General features: G+C 42.3%; 2 protein-coding genes across 2 annotated transcripts; both read left to right on the top strand.

Moving 5' to 3' along the window:
- The first annotated feature begins 13 nt into the window (after positions 1 to 13).
- glrx3 (glutaredoxin 3) lies at positions 14 to 1520 on the top strand. Its single transcript, XM_085423896.1, has one exon. The coding sequence runs from the start codon at positions 18 to 20 to the stop codon at positions 990 to 992; it is 975 nt and encodes a 324-aa protein (XP_085280022.1). The 5' UTR covers positions 14 to 17; the 3' UTR covers positions 993 to 1520.
- A 129-nt stretch (positions 1521 to 1649) lies between these two features.
- Positions 1650 to 16692, top strand: LOC146659925 (apolipoprotein M-like). Its single transcript, XM_085423897.1, has 7 exons — positions 1650 to 4224; positions 4586 to 4725; positions 7200 to 7270; positions 15882 to 16019; positions 16302 to 16397; positions 16498 to 16525; positions 16607 to 16692. Exons 1-6 carry the CDS (start codon positions 4111 to 4113, stop codon positions 16509 to 16511), a joined length of 573 nt encoding a protein of 190 aa, XP_085280023.1. The 5' UTR covers positions 1650 to 4110; the 3' UTR covers positions 16512 to 16525; positions 16607 to 16692.
- The last annotated feature ends 1306 nt before the right edge of the window (positions 16693 to 17998 follow it).

A 17998-nucleotide genomic window follows, 5' to 3' on the forward strand; every position in this document is an offset into this window, starting at 1 on the left:
GGTGAAAGGAAAGAAAAATGGCGAATCTCGTGGAGGCGACTACCCAACAGCAGTTTGAAGATTTCTTAGCCAAAGCTGGAAAATGCCTGACCGTGGTGCATTTCCAAGCGGCGTGGGCTCCTCAGTGTGGCCAAATGAACGAGGTGATGGCCGAACTAGCCAAAGAACATGCGCACACTACGTTCGTGAAGCTGGAGGCGGAAGCGGTCCCGGAGGTGTCGGAGAAGTATGAAATTTCCTCCGTCCCCACTTTCCTTTTTTTCAAGGGGGGAGAGAAAGTGGACAGTCTGGACGGGGCCCACGCTCCGGAACTGACTAAGAAAGTGCAGCGCCTCGCGGTGAGCGAGGGTCCCGGTGGAGCCGCTGAGGGCAGCGGCGCAGATCTGAACCAGCGGCTGAAGAAGCTGCTTAACGCCGCCCCCTGCATGCTCTTCATGAAGGGGTCACCCCAGGAGCCCCGCTGCGGATTCAGCCGACAGATAGTGGCGCTGCTGAAAGAGCACAAAATCCAGTTCAGCAGCTTCGACATCCTGTCCGATGAGGAGGTCCGACAGGGGCTGAAGACCTACTCCAACTGGCCCACCTACCCCCAGCTGTATGCGAACGGGGAGCTGGTGGGAGGACTGGACATAGTGAAGGAACTGGCTGAGTCCGGAGAGCTGGAGAACACCTGCCCGAAGGCTGTCACCTTAGAGCACCGACTGAAGACCATCATCAATCAGAGTCCAGTCATGCTGTTCATGAAGGGCAAGAAAGAGGCTGCCAGATGTGGCTTCAGCAGGCAGTTACTGGAGCTCTTGAACGGTACTGGGGTGGATTATGACACCTTTGATATCCTGCAGGATGAAGAAGTGCGGCAGGGGCTCAAGACTTACTCTAACTGGCCAACCTACCCTCAGCTCTACGTGAAAGGAGAGCTTATCGGTGGTTTGGACATTGTCAAGGAGCTGAAGGAGAGTGGAGAGCTGGTATCAGTCCTGAAAGGAGAGTAGTAGATGGATCTGCATTGGCCATCTGAGGGAGGGAACAAGAAGCTGCTGCACATATCCAGATTAGCTCCAGTAACCCTGCAGAAGGGTCAAAATTTTCTCTAGTAACTAATTGTATTGTAGCAGGGGGATAGATTCACTATAATTACAGACAGAAATGAAACTGCTGTCAACAGTAAGAATTTACATCTGTTTTCCTTTCTGGTAATGGTCATTACTGGAAAGTTGGGCTACTAGAAATTCACTTAAGTAAATACTTCTTGCTGTCTGATTCTTGGAAAACTAATGACGTTAGTTCACAATATCTGCATTTTTTGGGATTATAGCTTTCCTTCCAGTGTTGACAGCCTCACGCTTCAGTACGTTATATAAACTTTTATTTTCCTACCCAGGCCAGCTGCTCACTGTTCACACCGTCCTGTCTGCACATTCTCCTCCAAGCTGTTTTTAAGCTCTGTGCAAGGATCACTCTGTTAACAAGCTATGCGTGTTTGTCAGTAAGATTACGATTAAAAATTAAAACAATTTAAAGTGTTTTTTCTCTTATTGTTTAATCTGTAAGCATTCAATCTATTCACCCTGTAAGCATTAGGAAACTGAGGAGACAACTGTTGTAGATTATTTATTTACTCAGTAGAGGAGACGATACAATAAGAGACGAGCCGCCCTGTAACAATGAAGCAGCTACATTGAAGCGCAAGATTTGACAGCGAGGTAATAGAACTAACAAAGTCTGGCTAAATATGTGTGATTCTCCTGAGGGGTAGAAGAAAATTACCACTTACACAAATCCTTTGTTTACAACACAGTTTCAGGGATGGATCTAGGTTTCTACATGGTTTTTCATTGACGTGAAACAACACCATCATGCATGCTGGCTTTAAGCTGGCCTCTGACACTAATCCCTTATGGACCTTCTTTTATTCAGGAGGATTTCTTTTTGTTTGGGTAAAGGACATTTTCCCACTTCTTAGTACAGCTTAACTGTGCAACATTTCTTGTATAAGCCTCAGACTCACAAGCTTAGAGACCAAAATTCAGTTTCATTTTAATGGAAAGAGCCCAAATAATTAATCAAAAGTCCAGAAAAAACACACTATATAATAGTTTTATTGAGTGAAATATGTATTTAATCCCCAAGAAAAACATCACTCAGTATGTGGGGTATTTTATAAGTACATGAACTTTGACCTATTGTCAATGTGGAGAAGCCTTCCCTGTATTTACTGCTCAGCTTCAGTGAACATCTCACCTTTTTTCCCCCAGTTTATTTTTTTTCCACCATTGCACAATATTATTCTTTTATTTCGATGTCAAAACTTTTTTGAAGCATGTCTAAATATACTGGTTATAAAATGAAACTTTAAAAATGCATCAAATCTCAATTTAGAAAACAAATCAGGTTGGTTATCTACACAGCAGGAACGACAGTCTATCACCGAGGTTCATGTGTGTTATTTTGAAATTGAGTTAGAGCTGTGTTACACACCTGCTTCCACAAGGTGGAGTTGTTACACCTAATTAACTTTCTCCAGATAATTCACACTTGAAAACAAATACATAAAAATCAGTTTTTCTACATCGTAAGTCTCATAATATTAGCTTTACCTGGCAGCGTCAGATAGATAATGTCCCAGAGGTGTTCTGTTGACTTAGGTCAGGTGAGTGTGGGGCCCAGTCAATGGTATCAGTTCTTTCATCCACCAGGAGCTGCCTACATACTCTTGCAACAAGTGGTTGGGCATTGTTGTGCTCCAGGAAGAACCCAGAGCCCACTGCATTAGTGTACTTATTAACTTACAACTCTGTAGGATCCTTGTATTGCCTCCTGCTACCAGTAGTGACAGTGACCCTAGCCAAAAGCTAGACTAGTGTAAAAACAGTCAGAAAAGATGCAGAGGGAGAAATGTCCTCCACCCTTAAAACCAATCCTGTTTTGGGGCTTTCTCATTGTTTTCCCTCTAGTGCACCTGCATTTAATTTCATTAACACCAAAGCGGCTGAACCCGATTAAAAATTCCCCAAACTGACCAGAAGTTTAACTGACTTGTTTTTATACTCTACTCATTATAGTTTATCATCACTTTATTGTAGGAAACAACATAATTTGATCACAATTATGTAACCGTATGCAAAAACCCCCAAATTGAAATGAAACTAATGTGATGTGATTTTTGATGTAGGAAAAAAACTTTCCTTATTTACTTTGAAGTGTGAATTATCTGGAGAAAGTTAATTAGGTGTAACAACTCCACCTTGTGGAAGCAGGTGTGGAACACAGCTCTAAGCAGAATTCAAATGAACACACAGCAGAGACTTCTTCATACATGAGACATGAAAAGGTCAGTTATTCAATTAGCTGTTCAAAATATTTTGGCAATTATTCATAGTCTTTAAAACTGGTCATTTACAGGGAATGTTTGCTTAGTTTTGTTATTTATTGATTATTGTTTTGTTAATAGCCTTCAACTAAATATTCTTTGTTTTTTGATACAATTGTTTTCTTGACTTTTTTTTTTTTTTAAATCAGAAGCAAACCTGATTGAGAGAGCCGTGTGTGATTCTTAATAATTCAGTAATTTAGTTCTCCCAAACCTAGTATGGGAAGACGAAACAGGAAGTTAATGATTCCTAGTGTGTGTGTGTGTGTGTGTTGACAGAAGGTGTGGGACGTGGGGCAGGATGAACACAAACAAAGTTAAAACTTGGGGTTGTTGTTTGTTATGTTCGTGAGAAAATTTGGTTGGTTCCAGTTTAGAAATAGCCACAAACACCTCCTACATATGATGATGAGTCAGTGATGGTGAGTTTTTAGCGAGTTTATTCCTTTCAGAAAGTGTTGGATGAGTAAGAATACCTGTGAGAATAAATGTCTCAGTTTCCTATAAATGTATTTTATCCTGACGCTGAAGTTTTATGTTCATGGATGCAAACATCCCATTTCCAACCTATTATTTACCTTTAAAGTTCAGGGGTAATGCTGCTGTGCAGATTAATCATTTACCTCCACCCACACTGATAAAGTGGTCTGTTGGAGTATTGCACACATTCAGAGACAATCCTGGGAGTTTCCGGGCATTTTGATCAGGATTACTACAAAGTGTTGACTTAGACTGCAGCTATGTTAAAAGAAGTCTTCTCTCTTGTTCTGTCTTTGTACACTTTGTTGTATCAGACCATCGTTCCCTGCTTGGAGCCTGAGATGCTGTCTGTGAACGCGATCGACCGGCAGAAGGTGAGAGTAAAAATCAAAGGTAGAGGTTTAGATTTATGAAAATACCAAAGGCACTTCCCTCACTGGTCTGAGGGTTTTTTTTATAATAACCTCAGTACGACGGGATTTACTGTTGACCTTATTGCGTAATGTTCTGGTTAAGTGCATCTTATCTGTACAGGATTGGTATTTCACACTTACTACAACTGCAGAGAGATTTACCGAGATAAATATTAAGTACAACCACAAAGATGCACTTCCTACTCCCTCTGGTCTTTCCATAAGTGGTCTTCTGACGTGGGCTATTTTAAATAGCTTTCGTTCTCATACAGTTACTGCTACCCCGCACTGTCATGTCACACTCTGTGTGTGTCTGTTGCAGCATCTGGGGACATGGTACTTTAAAGCTGCAGTCAGTCACAGAGAGGCGGACATCCAGAAGTTCAGAGTGCTGGACAACATTGTCTTCACCATGGAGGAAAGAGCAAACGACACACTGCTGCTGACTGGACACATGCGCATGTGAGGCAGCAAGTTCAAGCACACACACACACACACACACACACACACACACACACACACACACACACACACACACACACACACACACTTTCAAATCTTTCATTTCTTTCTGGCCTTTGACACCACATGAGATGTTGGTTTTTATTTTTTCGTTTTATTTTAGTTGTTTTTAGTTGATTCTATGCTGTTTTATGTTGTTTTCTTTTTTAATATAGCGGTGTTTTAATTTTTATGTATTATGTGTTTTATTTATTTATTTTTCCTGTTTTCTGTTATTCTATTTTTTTCAACTTATTTTCTGCACAGCACTTTGGTCCTGTGCTGGGTATTTTAAAGTGCTTCATAAATAAAATTGGATTGGATAACTTTGTTGGGACATCTCATTGACATAATGCTTTCCATAACTGCATACCCTAACCATTACAAATGAACCCCTAACCCTATACCTTAGCCTAAACCTAACCATAACCTAATTGTAACCCTGACATTAAAACCACATTTTGAGTCTGAAAATGTCTTCATGGGGACGAGCATTTTGTCCCCATAAGTGACTGTTGATCCCCGCAAGTACAGTATGCCAGTTTTCTTTTTTCACAAATAATAATAATAATAATAATAATAAAATAACTCGATGTAAGGGAAAAAATGAAATGTTCTTGCAAAACTCAAAGGGTATGCAGAAGAGAATTTCTGAATGTGAAGCTAAGTTTAAAATTCAAGCTCACAAAAACTGGGTAATAGAAAACTGGAAAGATGTTGAGGTCTGATGAGTCTCAGTTACTGCAGACAACATTTAGGTTTGACAGTGTTTCTAGTAGGTAATGGCAGAAAAGCTGAAGAGGGTGAATTGAGGCTGTGGTTTGGGGAAGGCCTCAGGATAGCACACTGTGTTTGAGCTCAGATCAGCTCAAACTGGTTTAGTGAACATGATGATGATGAGTTCGCTGCAGTCTAGTGGCCTTTCACAAAATTACCAAATCTCAATCCAACACAGCACCTTTGGGATGTAAATAAATCTGCAGCAATTGTGATGCTATTGTGTCACTATGGACCAAAGTCTCTGAGGACTCATCTATGCCACAAAGAATTAAGGCATCTCTGAAGGTAAAAAGGGGTCCAGCACAATAAAATCATGCTATACTCAATAAAGTGGCCTGTGAGTGTATATGAATGCAAATAATGAAAAGCATAAATAACCCACTTCAATGATATTCTCTGGACCAGGGGTGGGCAACTCCAGGCCTCGAGTGCCGGTGTCCTGCAGGTTTTAGATGTCCTTGATCCAACACAGCTGATTTAAAGGCTAAATGACCTCCTCAACTTGTCTTAAAGTTCTCCAGAGGCCTGGTAATGAACTAATCATTTGATTCAGGTGTATTGACCCAGGGTGAGATCTAAAACCTGCAGGACACCAGCACTCGAGGCCTGGAGTTGCCTACCCCTGCTCTGGACATTGAAGCTAAATGAAATCACCTGTGAAATTGTGAAATCACCTGCATCAAAGCAAGTTGAAACATGTGATGCACACAATTATTTAATAAAATCGTATCCCGAAAAAGCACGTCAGCTTAACAGCACAGAACATTTCTAAGCTGTGAGCTATAGTTTCCTCCTCTGAAATGCAACAACTGTTCATTCACTTGTGTCATTGCACTTAGATTATTGTAATGCCCTCTTTACGGGCATAGAAAAATCACCTCTGTGACACCTGCAATTCAGAATGCTGCAGCCAGACTCCTGACACATTCTGGGAAGCAAGCTCACATTACCCCTGTTTTATTTCCTTTACATCAGCTCCCACTTGATTTCAGGAGTTTTAAAATCCTCACACTTACATACAGATAAGCAAATAGACAAACTCCAGACTATTTATCTCAACTTTTTCCTCAAACACACTGCTGGTTGCTATCTCACAACCTCGAACTTTATTAGCTGTCCCTCATCCAAGGCTAAAGACTAAGGGGGACAGAGCTTTTCAGTCTGTGGCACCGAGGCTCTGAAACAGTTTACCACTGTAGTTCTGTTTAGCTGACTCTGTGGAGTCTTTCTCTAATCCAACCTTCTGCTGAGATTCTTTTGTTATCTGTTTTTAACCTTAAATTCTGTTTTTAATATGGTTCTTTGTTTATATTGCATTGTAATTGTTGTTCAGCGCTTTGTGATTCTGATTACAGTGAAATAAACTTTACTTACTTTCAAGTTAGTTAAAAAATAGAAATGTTCCAGTGGAGTGTTCCTGATTTTGGAGTTTGACGAAATGGATAAACACGTGCGTGAAACTGCTTAATGGAATGGTCAGAACAGGAGAAATTAACAGAAACAAGAAACCCCACAAGCACAAATAGATACTAGAATTAGGGAAGTGATGTGTAGAAAATGTAACAGTCGTCAGTGCATGTTTCAGAATGAAACGAAAGTCTTTCTTCTATGTTTCACTTGCATTTATAAAAATTGCCATGTTCACTGTTTTTCAGGGGGGATAACTGCATAAAGCAGACCTGGACCTATCATATAAATCTTGAGAGCAATGATTTGGAACTGGAAGGTATCTGCAGCACCATCTACTTACACAGACGCTTATAATACACACATACACACAGTAAATATGGGTTTCCACAGGTCAAAGTAAGTTAGATTTTTAAGATGGTAACTTTGTGCTCATAAATAAAAAAGAATAAACAAACTGACAACAAATACAGCAACAAACTATGCAGCAGCTTCCCAGAGTCCTGCTGTTATCTGTTTGGGGAAACCCTTTCTATTACCCTTTCTAAGTATTTCTTAAAAATGTCAGTGCAGGCAAGAAGAAAACACCGGCAGAACTGTTGATGAAGTTAAAGAAAACAAATTTTTTTCTAACTTTTCTAATTTTAATGGTGTTTGGCTCATTGCTACGGGTCATTCGATCCTTATACAACTGTTGCAAGAGCTTGGTCCACATAGCCAGCAATAAGTCAGACTCGTTCCCGGTGGGTGATGGGTCCTGCCAGGGCTGCCCTTTGTCACAAATTCTGTTCGTAACTTTTATGGACAGAATTTCTAGGCGTAGCCAAGTGGCAGAAGGCTTTCACTTCGGTGGTCTCAGGATCTCATCTCGGCTTTTTGTGAATGATGTGGTTCTGTTGGCTTCATCGGGTGATGGCCTCCAGCTCGCTTTGGAATCGGCACCTCCAAATCTGAGGCCATGGTCCTCAGCCGGAAAAGGGTGGAGTGCCCACTTGGGTCAGGGACAAGTTCTTGCCCCAAGTGGAGAAGTTTAAGTGTCTCATGGTCTTGTTCAGGAGTGACGGGAGAAGGGAGCGGGAGATTGACAGACGGATTGGTGCTGCAGCTGCAGTGATCTGGATGCTATATTGGTCTGTTGTGATGAAGAGAGAGCTGAGTGTAAAAGCAAAGCTCTCAATTTACTGGCCGATCTAGGTCCCTACCCTCACCTGTGGTCACGAGCTGTGGGTAGTAACCGAAAGAACGAGATCACGGATACAAGCGGCGGAAATGGGCTTCCTTGGAAGGGTGATTGAGATAGGGTGAGCAGTTCGACCATCCGGGAGGAGCTCAGAGTAGAGCTGCTGGTCCTTCATTTCGAAAGGAGCCACTTGAGGTGGTTCGGGCATCTGACAAGGATGCCTCTAAGCACCTCCTGAGTGAGGTCTCCAGGGCATGTCCCACCAGGAGGAGGCCCCGGGGCAGACGCCTGGGAACGCCTCGGTGTTCCACTGGACAAGCTGGAAGAGGTGGCTGGGGAGAGGGACGTCTGGGCTTCTCTGCTTAGGCTGCTGCCCCTGCAACCTGGCCCCAGATAAATGGGAGAAGATGGATGGATGGATAAATGTTTTAGATGAATACGCAAACACATTTTCATTATTTGAAATTCTCAATTAAATCTGTGTTGATATAATTGCTTTACTTTAGACAGACAAAAGTACATTTATTACGTTTTGCAAATTAAATTACTGATATTCAAATTTAGCCGTCAATCATTAGTCTTGTTTTGTAGAAAGTTTATAGTAAAAGATAACACAGACGTCAAGTCAACTTGAAAATTTAAAAGTTAGATCAAAACAGATAGCAGCGTGCAGTAATGCTCTGCACACTCCTGACTGTGCTGTCACCATAACGATCAATGACCCAGCTACACAGTTCACTCACTGTGTCACAGCTTTGCTTATCTAACATGAACACACACACACACACACACACACACACACACACACACACACACACACACACACACACACACACGCAAAGAACAATTCAGTACACAGAATGCGTATCATACCAGCCAACTGTCAAATTTTGCTCCTGCAAATGCAGAACTTCTTACAGTCCCACTAAAATTTGACACATAGTTTTACACTCCTTACGTTTGTACGGAGCCCCGCAGGGGACACGGGAGAAAAAAAAATTAAGACGGATTTTTGCAAGATCTCGCAAAAGTCCGTCTTAACTCTGTTACCTAATGCAGATGTTTGAGAATACTGGGTTAAGTGGATTAAAGTATCAAACAACTCGATCTCATTCTAAAATATTACAGTTTTTCTTGATTGCATTGACCTGCCTAAAAAAACTGGGATCCATTCAGTTTTTAACATCACTATCTCAGCAGAGCAAGTATGTTAACAATTTTTTCACTGAATTGACACATTTTCCCACCAGACTGCAAAACAGTTATTACAGATGTGATTCACGTAGTCCAAACCCCACTGTTTTAGCTGTAGTAACCAAACAGAAATATGTATGAAACCCCTAAGGCACCTGTTTGACACTCCAAGTTCAAGTTCAAGTTCAAATTTTATTCGCCACATGCAGTGGCAGGTTGCCCTGCAGTGGAATGAACCCGCCCCCCGACCTTACACACACAACACAGACATCACATGGGGATACAAGTCAGAGAACGGTTGCATTACAGAAAAACACTGAAATGTGCACTACAATGGGAAAGTACAAGAGGAAAAAAAGAGACCTCTGCTCATGCTGGGCTTCTGGGAGGACAGCATGAGACCAGGAAACAAAAAAACTCCTTCTCACAGAAAGCACATAAATGTCGAAGCGTCGAAGGCGTTTGGAAGGGGAGGAGGGATGAGTGAGTGCTTATCAGTGTAAGTGTATGTGTGTGCGTGTCCATAGTTCAGCTGAGACATTGTCCCTCGCCCTGCCAGGCTAAGTAAACAGACTGCCAGCCAACCCAGGTGGCCTTGCATGGAGTGGGAAGAACAGTCTAAACACAGTCATTATCAGGGAGTTTTTGTTCGGCTCCAGCCTTGAGACCACAGCTGGCACCAAAGGGATAGCCACATTATGATGGTGATTTTTCTTTAGTGCAAACAACTCATGAGAATTTCAAGCTGTTCTTAACAGTCTGACACTGGTCTCTCCATCTCCTGTTGGAGAGCCGCGAGCTTCTCCATGATGTTATCAAACTTGCGCTCCGTGGTCTTGTCATTCTTGTGCTCAAAGAGCAGATTCTGAGAACTCACGACCGCAGTGAGCTGCTCCAAGATGTGATCCAATTTATTCTGAGTATTCACAACAGCCGTAAGCTTCTCCAAGGTCTTATCCATGCTGCACTCAGTGAGCCCATTCTGCGAAGTTGCACCTCGTCCCATCATTTCAATCCCAGCGAGCAGCCTTGGGGGGGTTTGAACAGCCGGTTCCGCTTTCTTAATTCTCCGATAAGCCAGGGCCAAGCCAGCTCCGATCAGCAAGAACCCTGTTATCATGGTTCCGAATAGGTTGATATCTTCAGCGTCCTCGATCGACAGTCCCGCCAGGCACACGACCCTCCATGTCTGCCACCCGTCCATCGTGTATCCGGCAGGGAAAGTACCTCCAGGACACTCGGACTTCTCGTTGAGAAAAGGGTGTCAATAGCATTCAGGGACCAGTTGATCAAATCCATAATTCTCTTTTAGGTTTTAGAAACAGACTGTGAAAGAGTGTTTCAGGGAAAAGTAAAAACACGAGACAAGACAAAGACATAAGAAGCTAAGCAGGGAAGATAAGGGAGAGCAGGAGAAAAGTGTGACCGCCTTCGCCAAGAGCCATCACAATAATCTTCAGTCTGCAGGACTTAAAAGGTGGCACGTCTGTGTTGTTCTTTACCAGCACGGATGGAGGCGGTCTGAGGCAAATGAGAGTGAGAGTAAGAGGTAGAGGGGTGCAGGTGTAGTTGGAAAGGCCCAAGTTTCAGAAGAAATTTGGGCAGCTGTTGTTGATCATGTTATCAATCATGGCCTTTTACTTAGAGGCTGGACAAAGAGTACAGCTTGTTCTAGACAGAAACACTGCTGCATTCGTTGTCAGAATTTTTTGACTGGAGAACAGATTGCTGTGCAGTATATACAGAGATATCTTCAGTGATATACTTTGTGTAACTGTTTCCTCATTCCCATTACAACTTACTATACATCTTTATAGAATCCAAAGGCTGCCATCCTCTGCATGTTGTGAACATGGTCGTTACAAACAATGCCATAAGCCTGACCACCACTGACCGCGTCCTAAGAAGTAACCATGTGGAAATGAAGCAGCAGTTCCATCTCAAAGGAACTCTGATGCTGTGAAGGAGGCCAGATGAAAATATGTGGAAATATTACTATACTGTAATGCCTTGTCATATCATACAGTTAGAGTCAACTGGAGACACCTTTCATTGTAAGTTTGTCCTTTTTTACTGAGAGAATAATGGGGCTTGAAGTTGGGGGCACATCGTGTCTCCATTTATGTTGTAAAAGAGGAGATGTGGAAAGAACCCCACTGGGTACAGCCCCACTTTCACCGTTTCAGGACAGAGGGGCGCCAACATAACCGTGCGTGCTGCCATCCCCAGTGATGGTGTCCTATGCCATATCCCCACTATTGGCCCGTACAACACCGAGCGCCTCATAACATTCCTGAACGCACTTTGTGAGAAGCTGATCCCACCTGAGGAGAGACGGCTGTTGAGGCCGGTCATGCCAATCTTGTAATTATTTTGGAGAATGTGGTGTTGCACCACTCTCACCTTGTCAATAAGCGGTTTGCAGTACACCCTCGTATGATGATGCAGTTCCTCCCAGCATATTGCCCATTTCTGAATCAAAGCATTTCTGATTCTGCATCCAGTTCATTGCCAGAAGACAGATTTGGTCCAGGCTATGTAGAAAGTTGACAACTGGCTACAATGACGAGCAATGGTGCACTGATTTGCACTGAGGACTGTATTTTGTTGTCCATTGTGTAATGATTGATTGGAAGAGCTCATACATGTGTTCGCAGATTAGAATCTGCTTTTGTTTCATATTTTAAATGTTTTTCTACGGTTAGAGTCAGTTTGCACTTTGACCATGAGCGCCTCTGTTTAGGCCTGTGTGCGCTAACTGTTTGGAAAGTGTGGAGTTTGCTGTCATGCAGTGGCCAACTCAAAAAAACAAACCTAAAAAAGTGTCACTGCTGTGTCGGCAGACGTTCAGGCAGAGGTTGGGATGAGGAGTGAGTTTATTTAAGTGGAGATGGGGAGGACAGGAACCAAGAAATAACTAAACTGGGAAAACCTAAACACATGAAACTGAAGCCAAAACTCACAAGATAACATGCAGCGGAACACAGGGAGACCCGGGGAGACATCACAGAAGAACCAGCAACTAACAGAGGCAAATACAAGGCTTAAATACACATAGGTGATAACGTGGGAATGAGACACAGAAGGAGAGCACAGCTGGGAGTAATCAGACATGACGAGACCAGACCTTCACAATAACACAGGAAATACACAAAGACGCAGACCAGAGGGGAAGAGAAAAACACTGAGGAGCACGAGGGAGAGCACAGACATGATGATAAACTAAACTAAACAACTTAGGACCGATAGAATAACTCCAAAAACAACAAATGAACTTCACAGTCTACAGAAACACAAGGAAACAAAGAATACTGGGTCAGAATGACCCAGGACCATGACAACAAGTATAATGATGTGGGTGGTAATCTGCGACTATGGTACCAAAATGATTACTATCATCATCAACTACTTCCTGCCTTTACAGCTGGACTTTTTTGCCCTTTAAAAGTGGCAAAATGTGTGCCTATCTAACCACCTACTGTGGCACTGTGGCATATCATGTTAAATAACTTTTAACAGCTGCACTGACCTAGTTCTCATTTCTTCACAAGTTGTTTTTCATTATGTGTCACATCATTTGGTGACACAGTTGTTGAAGCAGCAGTAGGTCAGATGTTTAGGCTCCTTCAATTGTTGAAATCTCCTTGGGCATACCACTAAACCCTGTATTTCCCCAAAGCAGCTGTGGCCATTGGTAGATCTGGGTAATAACACTTGTTGTAAAGTGGACTTTAATGTTTGTTCATTATCCTGGTACACCAAGATTTTCTTTAATTATCCCATTATGTCCCGGCTCTGCTAGGCAACAGGGAAGGTAACATAAATGAGGCCACCACGGAGGGAATCAGTTTAAGAAAAAGGTTTATTACAAAAAAAGTCAGAACTGAAAACTGATAGCAAACCACTAGGCAATTGGCCAACACAAAAGAACTTTCTCGTGTACAGGTACAAATTAGGTCTAGCCTCACAGGCAGGAATACGACTGAAGGCTATTCAGGCAAAATTCCACACCTTAAACAGAGTTCAACAAACATGGTACAAAGACAGAAGCTTGAGGGACAACCTGCACATTCAGTCCAAAGCAGTGTCCACTGAATGAAAGTTCTTCAGCCTTTTGTAGTCACAGGTGGGTACAATCAGTCACTCATTGGTCCCTGGAGCATCACAGGTCAACAGCCAGCCAATCGTCTGTAGGTCCTGGCACACTTGGGTTTCCTTACAGGGAGGCCGGCCCACTTCCTCCAAGGCCAGGGGCCGTAACATCAGCCTCAAATGATCATTTCATACACCCACAGGGGATCTCCTCCTGGTCAGACATTTCTTTTTTCTTTTTTTTTCTTTCCTGGCTCTTGATGGAGGTGGTCACACTTTCTCCCTCTCCCTCAGTCAAGGCCACCCGCGTCGACCGAAGATTGTTGACTTTTGCCTAACTGAGTGAAGGGACACTTTCTCTCAGCTGAACACGGACACACGCACACATACGCATGTACACTGACAGAGACCTACACTCACCCCCCCACCCCCACCCCCTCCAAACGCCTTCAAAGCTTATGTCTTCTATGTTGTGAGATGTGATGATTCATGTGTCATGTGCTGAGGTGTTTTTTTATTAAACTGATCTCCCCGTTGGAGCTCAGTCTGGGGGGAGTTCGTTTGTCTTTCATCGTGTTGTGCACTTTCCATTGTTTCGGATCGGGTCGCTGCTCGTGCGGTCGACCGTCCATTGCTAGCCTGACCTGTCTCCCCAATGTGATGTTTGTGTATTGTATGTGCGGTTGGCAAAGTATCTATCTTAATTGCCCCTTGGGGATAAATAAAGTCTCTCTGACTGTGACTCTGACTGAGACATGCTTGAAGCACAACACCTAAGTGGTGATCAGTAGGCCAGAACCACCTCAGCTGACTCCTTTGGATGTGGTAGAGCAGCAGCTCTAACCAGACTCCCACAAATGACCCGTCTCAAAGAGTGAGCCCAAACGTGATTTGGAAGAAGCTCATGTCTACCACTTGTATTCCGCTGAATTTTAACCCAAACCATAACCTTTTTTTTTTTAAAGAACCTAACAATGTAGGACAAGTGTAAAGTTCACTGAGCTGTAAGGTGAAAGTCACTTCTGTGAAAGATTGTTTCATGTTTTAGGAGCAAAGTGATTAATATCAGCACAAACCCCCTGGCTTCTGTGATGTATTTACCCGTTAAAAGGGAAAATATTTGTGACCATTTCACCAACAGTATCCTGTTCAACAGACTGTGGGTTTGCATATCTGATGACACAGGGATTTGCAGCATGTATTTGCAATCGGTGGTTTTTTTGTTTCGTTTTTTTGCTTGTTTCGTGAGGGAAGGACTCGTTTGTCTCACCTCAATGGCCTTACATTCCTCAGGGTTCAATTTTAGGGCAACAGTTCAGACAAGACCTCAGATAGGAATGAACTGTTCAGAATTTGATTTATAGGCCCTTCGAGTCTGATAGTAATGCAAAAGAAACCAAGGTTTTCTATAAATTACTTGTAATTACTTCAAACACATATAATTGACAGTTTTCATTGTAACACATAAATTACAAAAAAAAGTCTTGACCCATCCACACGAAGCTGGTCAAAAAGTGTGAAAGTCAGTCATCATTTTCTTTTAGTTTTAAAACAGCAAAAATAAACAGCTTCTTCTCAGTGTTTAACTCGTGCTGTCTATGCCCATAAAAATTTATAGTTTCTTTGATCTAAATAAAACTGCATGTGCAAAAAAAGCAAAAAGAAAAGACACCAGGAATGGGATGAATATCTTTCCAGAGTATTGTATTTATCAGCCCAAAAGAGAATTTTATGTTCTCGTCCCTGTGAATCCCCTTTGCTGTAACACGTCATGCTATACAAATAAATTGACAGTGAACATAAACACTGCAAATAACTACAGTGCCCCAGAAATGACTTTAAAAATGTGCTGGTCCTTTTATTTGATGGTGAATTGAGTCTACATCACAAAAAAGTGGTTAGCAACAGCATAAAGGCAGAAAGTCCCACATTCAGCACCTGAAATGACTGTAAAGTTTAAAAATCAACCCTGCCACATTATAGGGACAAGTGAAAATTTCTGCCACCTGTTATGGACTATTTTTATAATACCACATTAAATGGGAAACCACAATGGGACTCTACTGAATGCACTATTTTATTCCACCTTAGGTCACAGCCATGTTCTTGTGATTTAGGATTTTGACAATTTCTTTAATGACAAATCAGTAATTTCTTATTAGAGTTGACAAGATAACTAAATTCAGATTTAGCTTTTCTAACTGACCAGCCCCGTCACCCTGTTTTTCTATGCTTTAATGTACCCAGGGCCCAATTTCCACTGTAGAATTCTGTTTATTTGATCCATTGAAGTAGCATTTTCTGCAGCACTTTAGCTCAAAACTGACAGAATTCTGCTTCTTAAATTTAGATTTTTACACGGAGACCCTATTTAAAGCTAAAGTTTGATTAGAAGTTTCATTAGAAGAGAAAATTGATATCACAGTCATTATCTGCTTTGCTCTTTTCTGTGATTTTACTACAGGAAGGCCACAGCGCAAGAACCTACTATGGAGTGGCAAGTGGGCCGAATGCTCCGAATGCATCATTTTCCAGGAAATAGAGCCTCCACTAGACAAGGAGAAAGGAACGGAAGACTCCCTGCATAGACACATGCTGTATTGTAAGCTATTTTAAAGAATTAGAAGTTAAATGCAAATAAATGATTAAACAAAATGAAGCATTGTGCTTGAATCAAATGTCAGAAATATTAAGTCAGCCAAGTGATTACTGTAAGTGTGTTAACCGCTGCACTAGAGAACCAATCTTAAAGATGACAAAAATTACAATAAAAATTTAAACCTTTGGTTATTTTAAATGTTTGACACAATTCCAGCTTTCTGCTGAATGCACACACTAAACTTTCTTGACTAACTTACTTTTCGGTAACTATTTTTCTTTCAAGCTCGCAGCAGTAATAGCTCTGACATCGTGGCAACATTTCTGAAAAATGCAGCCTGTCATGACATGCAGGCGAACGTCACACCACGTCAAGAGAAAGGTGAGCGGTTTAGATATTATCTCTAACCACTCAAATAAATTTGTTTGTGCTTGAATGCAATAGTATTTGTCGACCTCTAAAGTTATACCTGTATTTACAGAGTTTTGCACGTAGTTATCAAGATTACGGTGAGCACGTGCAGCATATACATTTTTCATATGTATGTGTCTATGTATGTATGACTGTTAAAATGTTCTTGGTTTTTACAGGTTACTGTTGGATCCACTGGCATCCTCAATTACAAGAATATTTCTTTCTTTTTTTCTTGAGTAATTGTTAACCAATTAAAACCAAAATACCTAAGTCCTGTCTCCCTCATGTGATTTGCTTTTCCATTTTTAAATTTATAAGTATATCAAGTTACGGTGCATCAGAAAACATCACAAAAAACACAGTGATCTTTATTGTTAAAATGAAACAACATCTATCAAAGATCTACACAGAAGGGGGCCTGCCTTACAGTACGTCTCTGCAGAAAAAAACTGGGTGATTTCCATGATGCTTTTGAGCAGAATGAGCTGTTCACAAAAGTTGTAAAGTAGGTGTCAAGGTTGTGCTGTGGCAGGCAGGATGTAGAAACAAAACAAGATACAAGAAAGAAAACATGATAACCTGTCACGGTCTGGAGGGCAGACCGTGGGGATGTGGGGAAAGGAGGACCCAAAACGCAGACTCTGCGATGCAAACAGTGCTCTTTATTTACAGTGGAAAGCTGTAAACACAATAACTCCCCGTTGCTCCCTTGAACCCCGTGTGCGTGCTTCCCTCCGACGTCTGTGCTCGTGCTCGTGCTCCCCGCTGTTGTGTTTCCGCACACCCCGTGCGTGCTGCCTTTCTGGACCACTCTTCCTCCTGCAGGGAAACCATAGAGGCAGCCGTCAACACTAACCCTCGGCGGGCATATACGAACAACACAGACATAAGCTGACACACTAACTTGGTACGATAACTCAATGATCCCGCGTCGGTGGGAGCTCCAAGACTCTCCTAAGTAGCTCCCCCGACGAGCCCTGATCAGCGGCAGGTGTGTGGCTTCGGGTGTGGCCAGTCCCTCCGCAGGGCCACACCCCTCAGGCCTGCAGGTGGCCGAGCTCCATCCTCCAGGCACACCCGCAGACATACACACCCATACCTCGCCTAAATATATGAGTGGGACACAGACTAACACAGCACAGAGAAACACACATATGTACACGCACAGAGAAGGAGAAACGACACCAAAAATACATAATAATAATACACAGGTCCATGACTGCCCAGGGATCCTGGGTCGCCCAGTCCCAGGACCCTGACATAACCGGGAGCTCAGTAGGAACTCAGGAGACCAGAAACTAGAAATCAAAGAAACTAGAAAACTAAGAGCTGATGAGAAAACAAACACAGGAGCAAGGAGGAAACATACAGCACAGAGAGGGTACGACATGACAACAGGCAGAGGAAAACACCGTGCTAAAATACACAGGGGAGAAACAAGAGAATGGAAACAGGAGGGAAACACAGCTGGGATTAATCTGACATAAAAAAAAACCTATTTTTATTCTCTGGCTTTTAACTCTGTGGGTAACTGATATTTATCATTATTTTTAATTTTATTGATATGT

Source organism: Rhamphochromis longiceps, linkage group LG11 (genome assembly GCF_057381845.1).
Source record: "Rhamphochromis longiceps isolate RC_006_pf linkage group LG11, R_longiceps_female_GT1.1, whole genome shotgun sequence".
NCBI lineage: Eukaryota > Metazoa > Chordata > Actinopteri > Cichliformes > Cichlidae > Rhamphochromis > Rhamphochromis longiceps.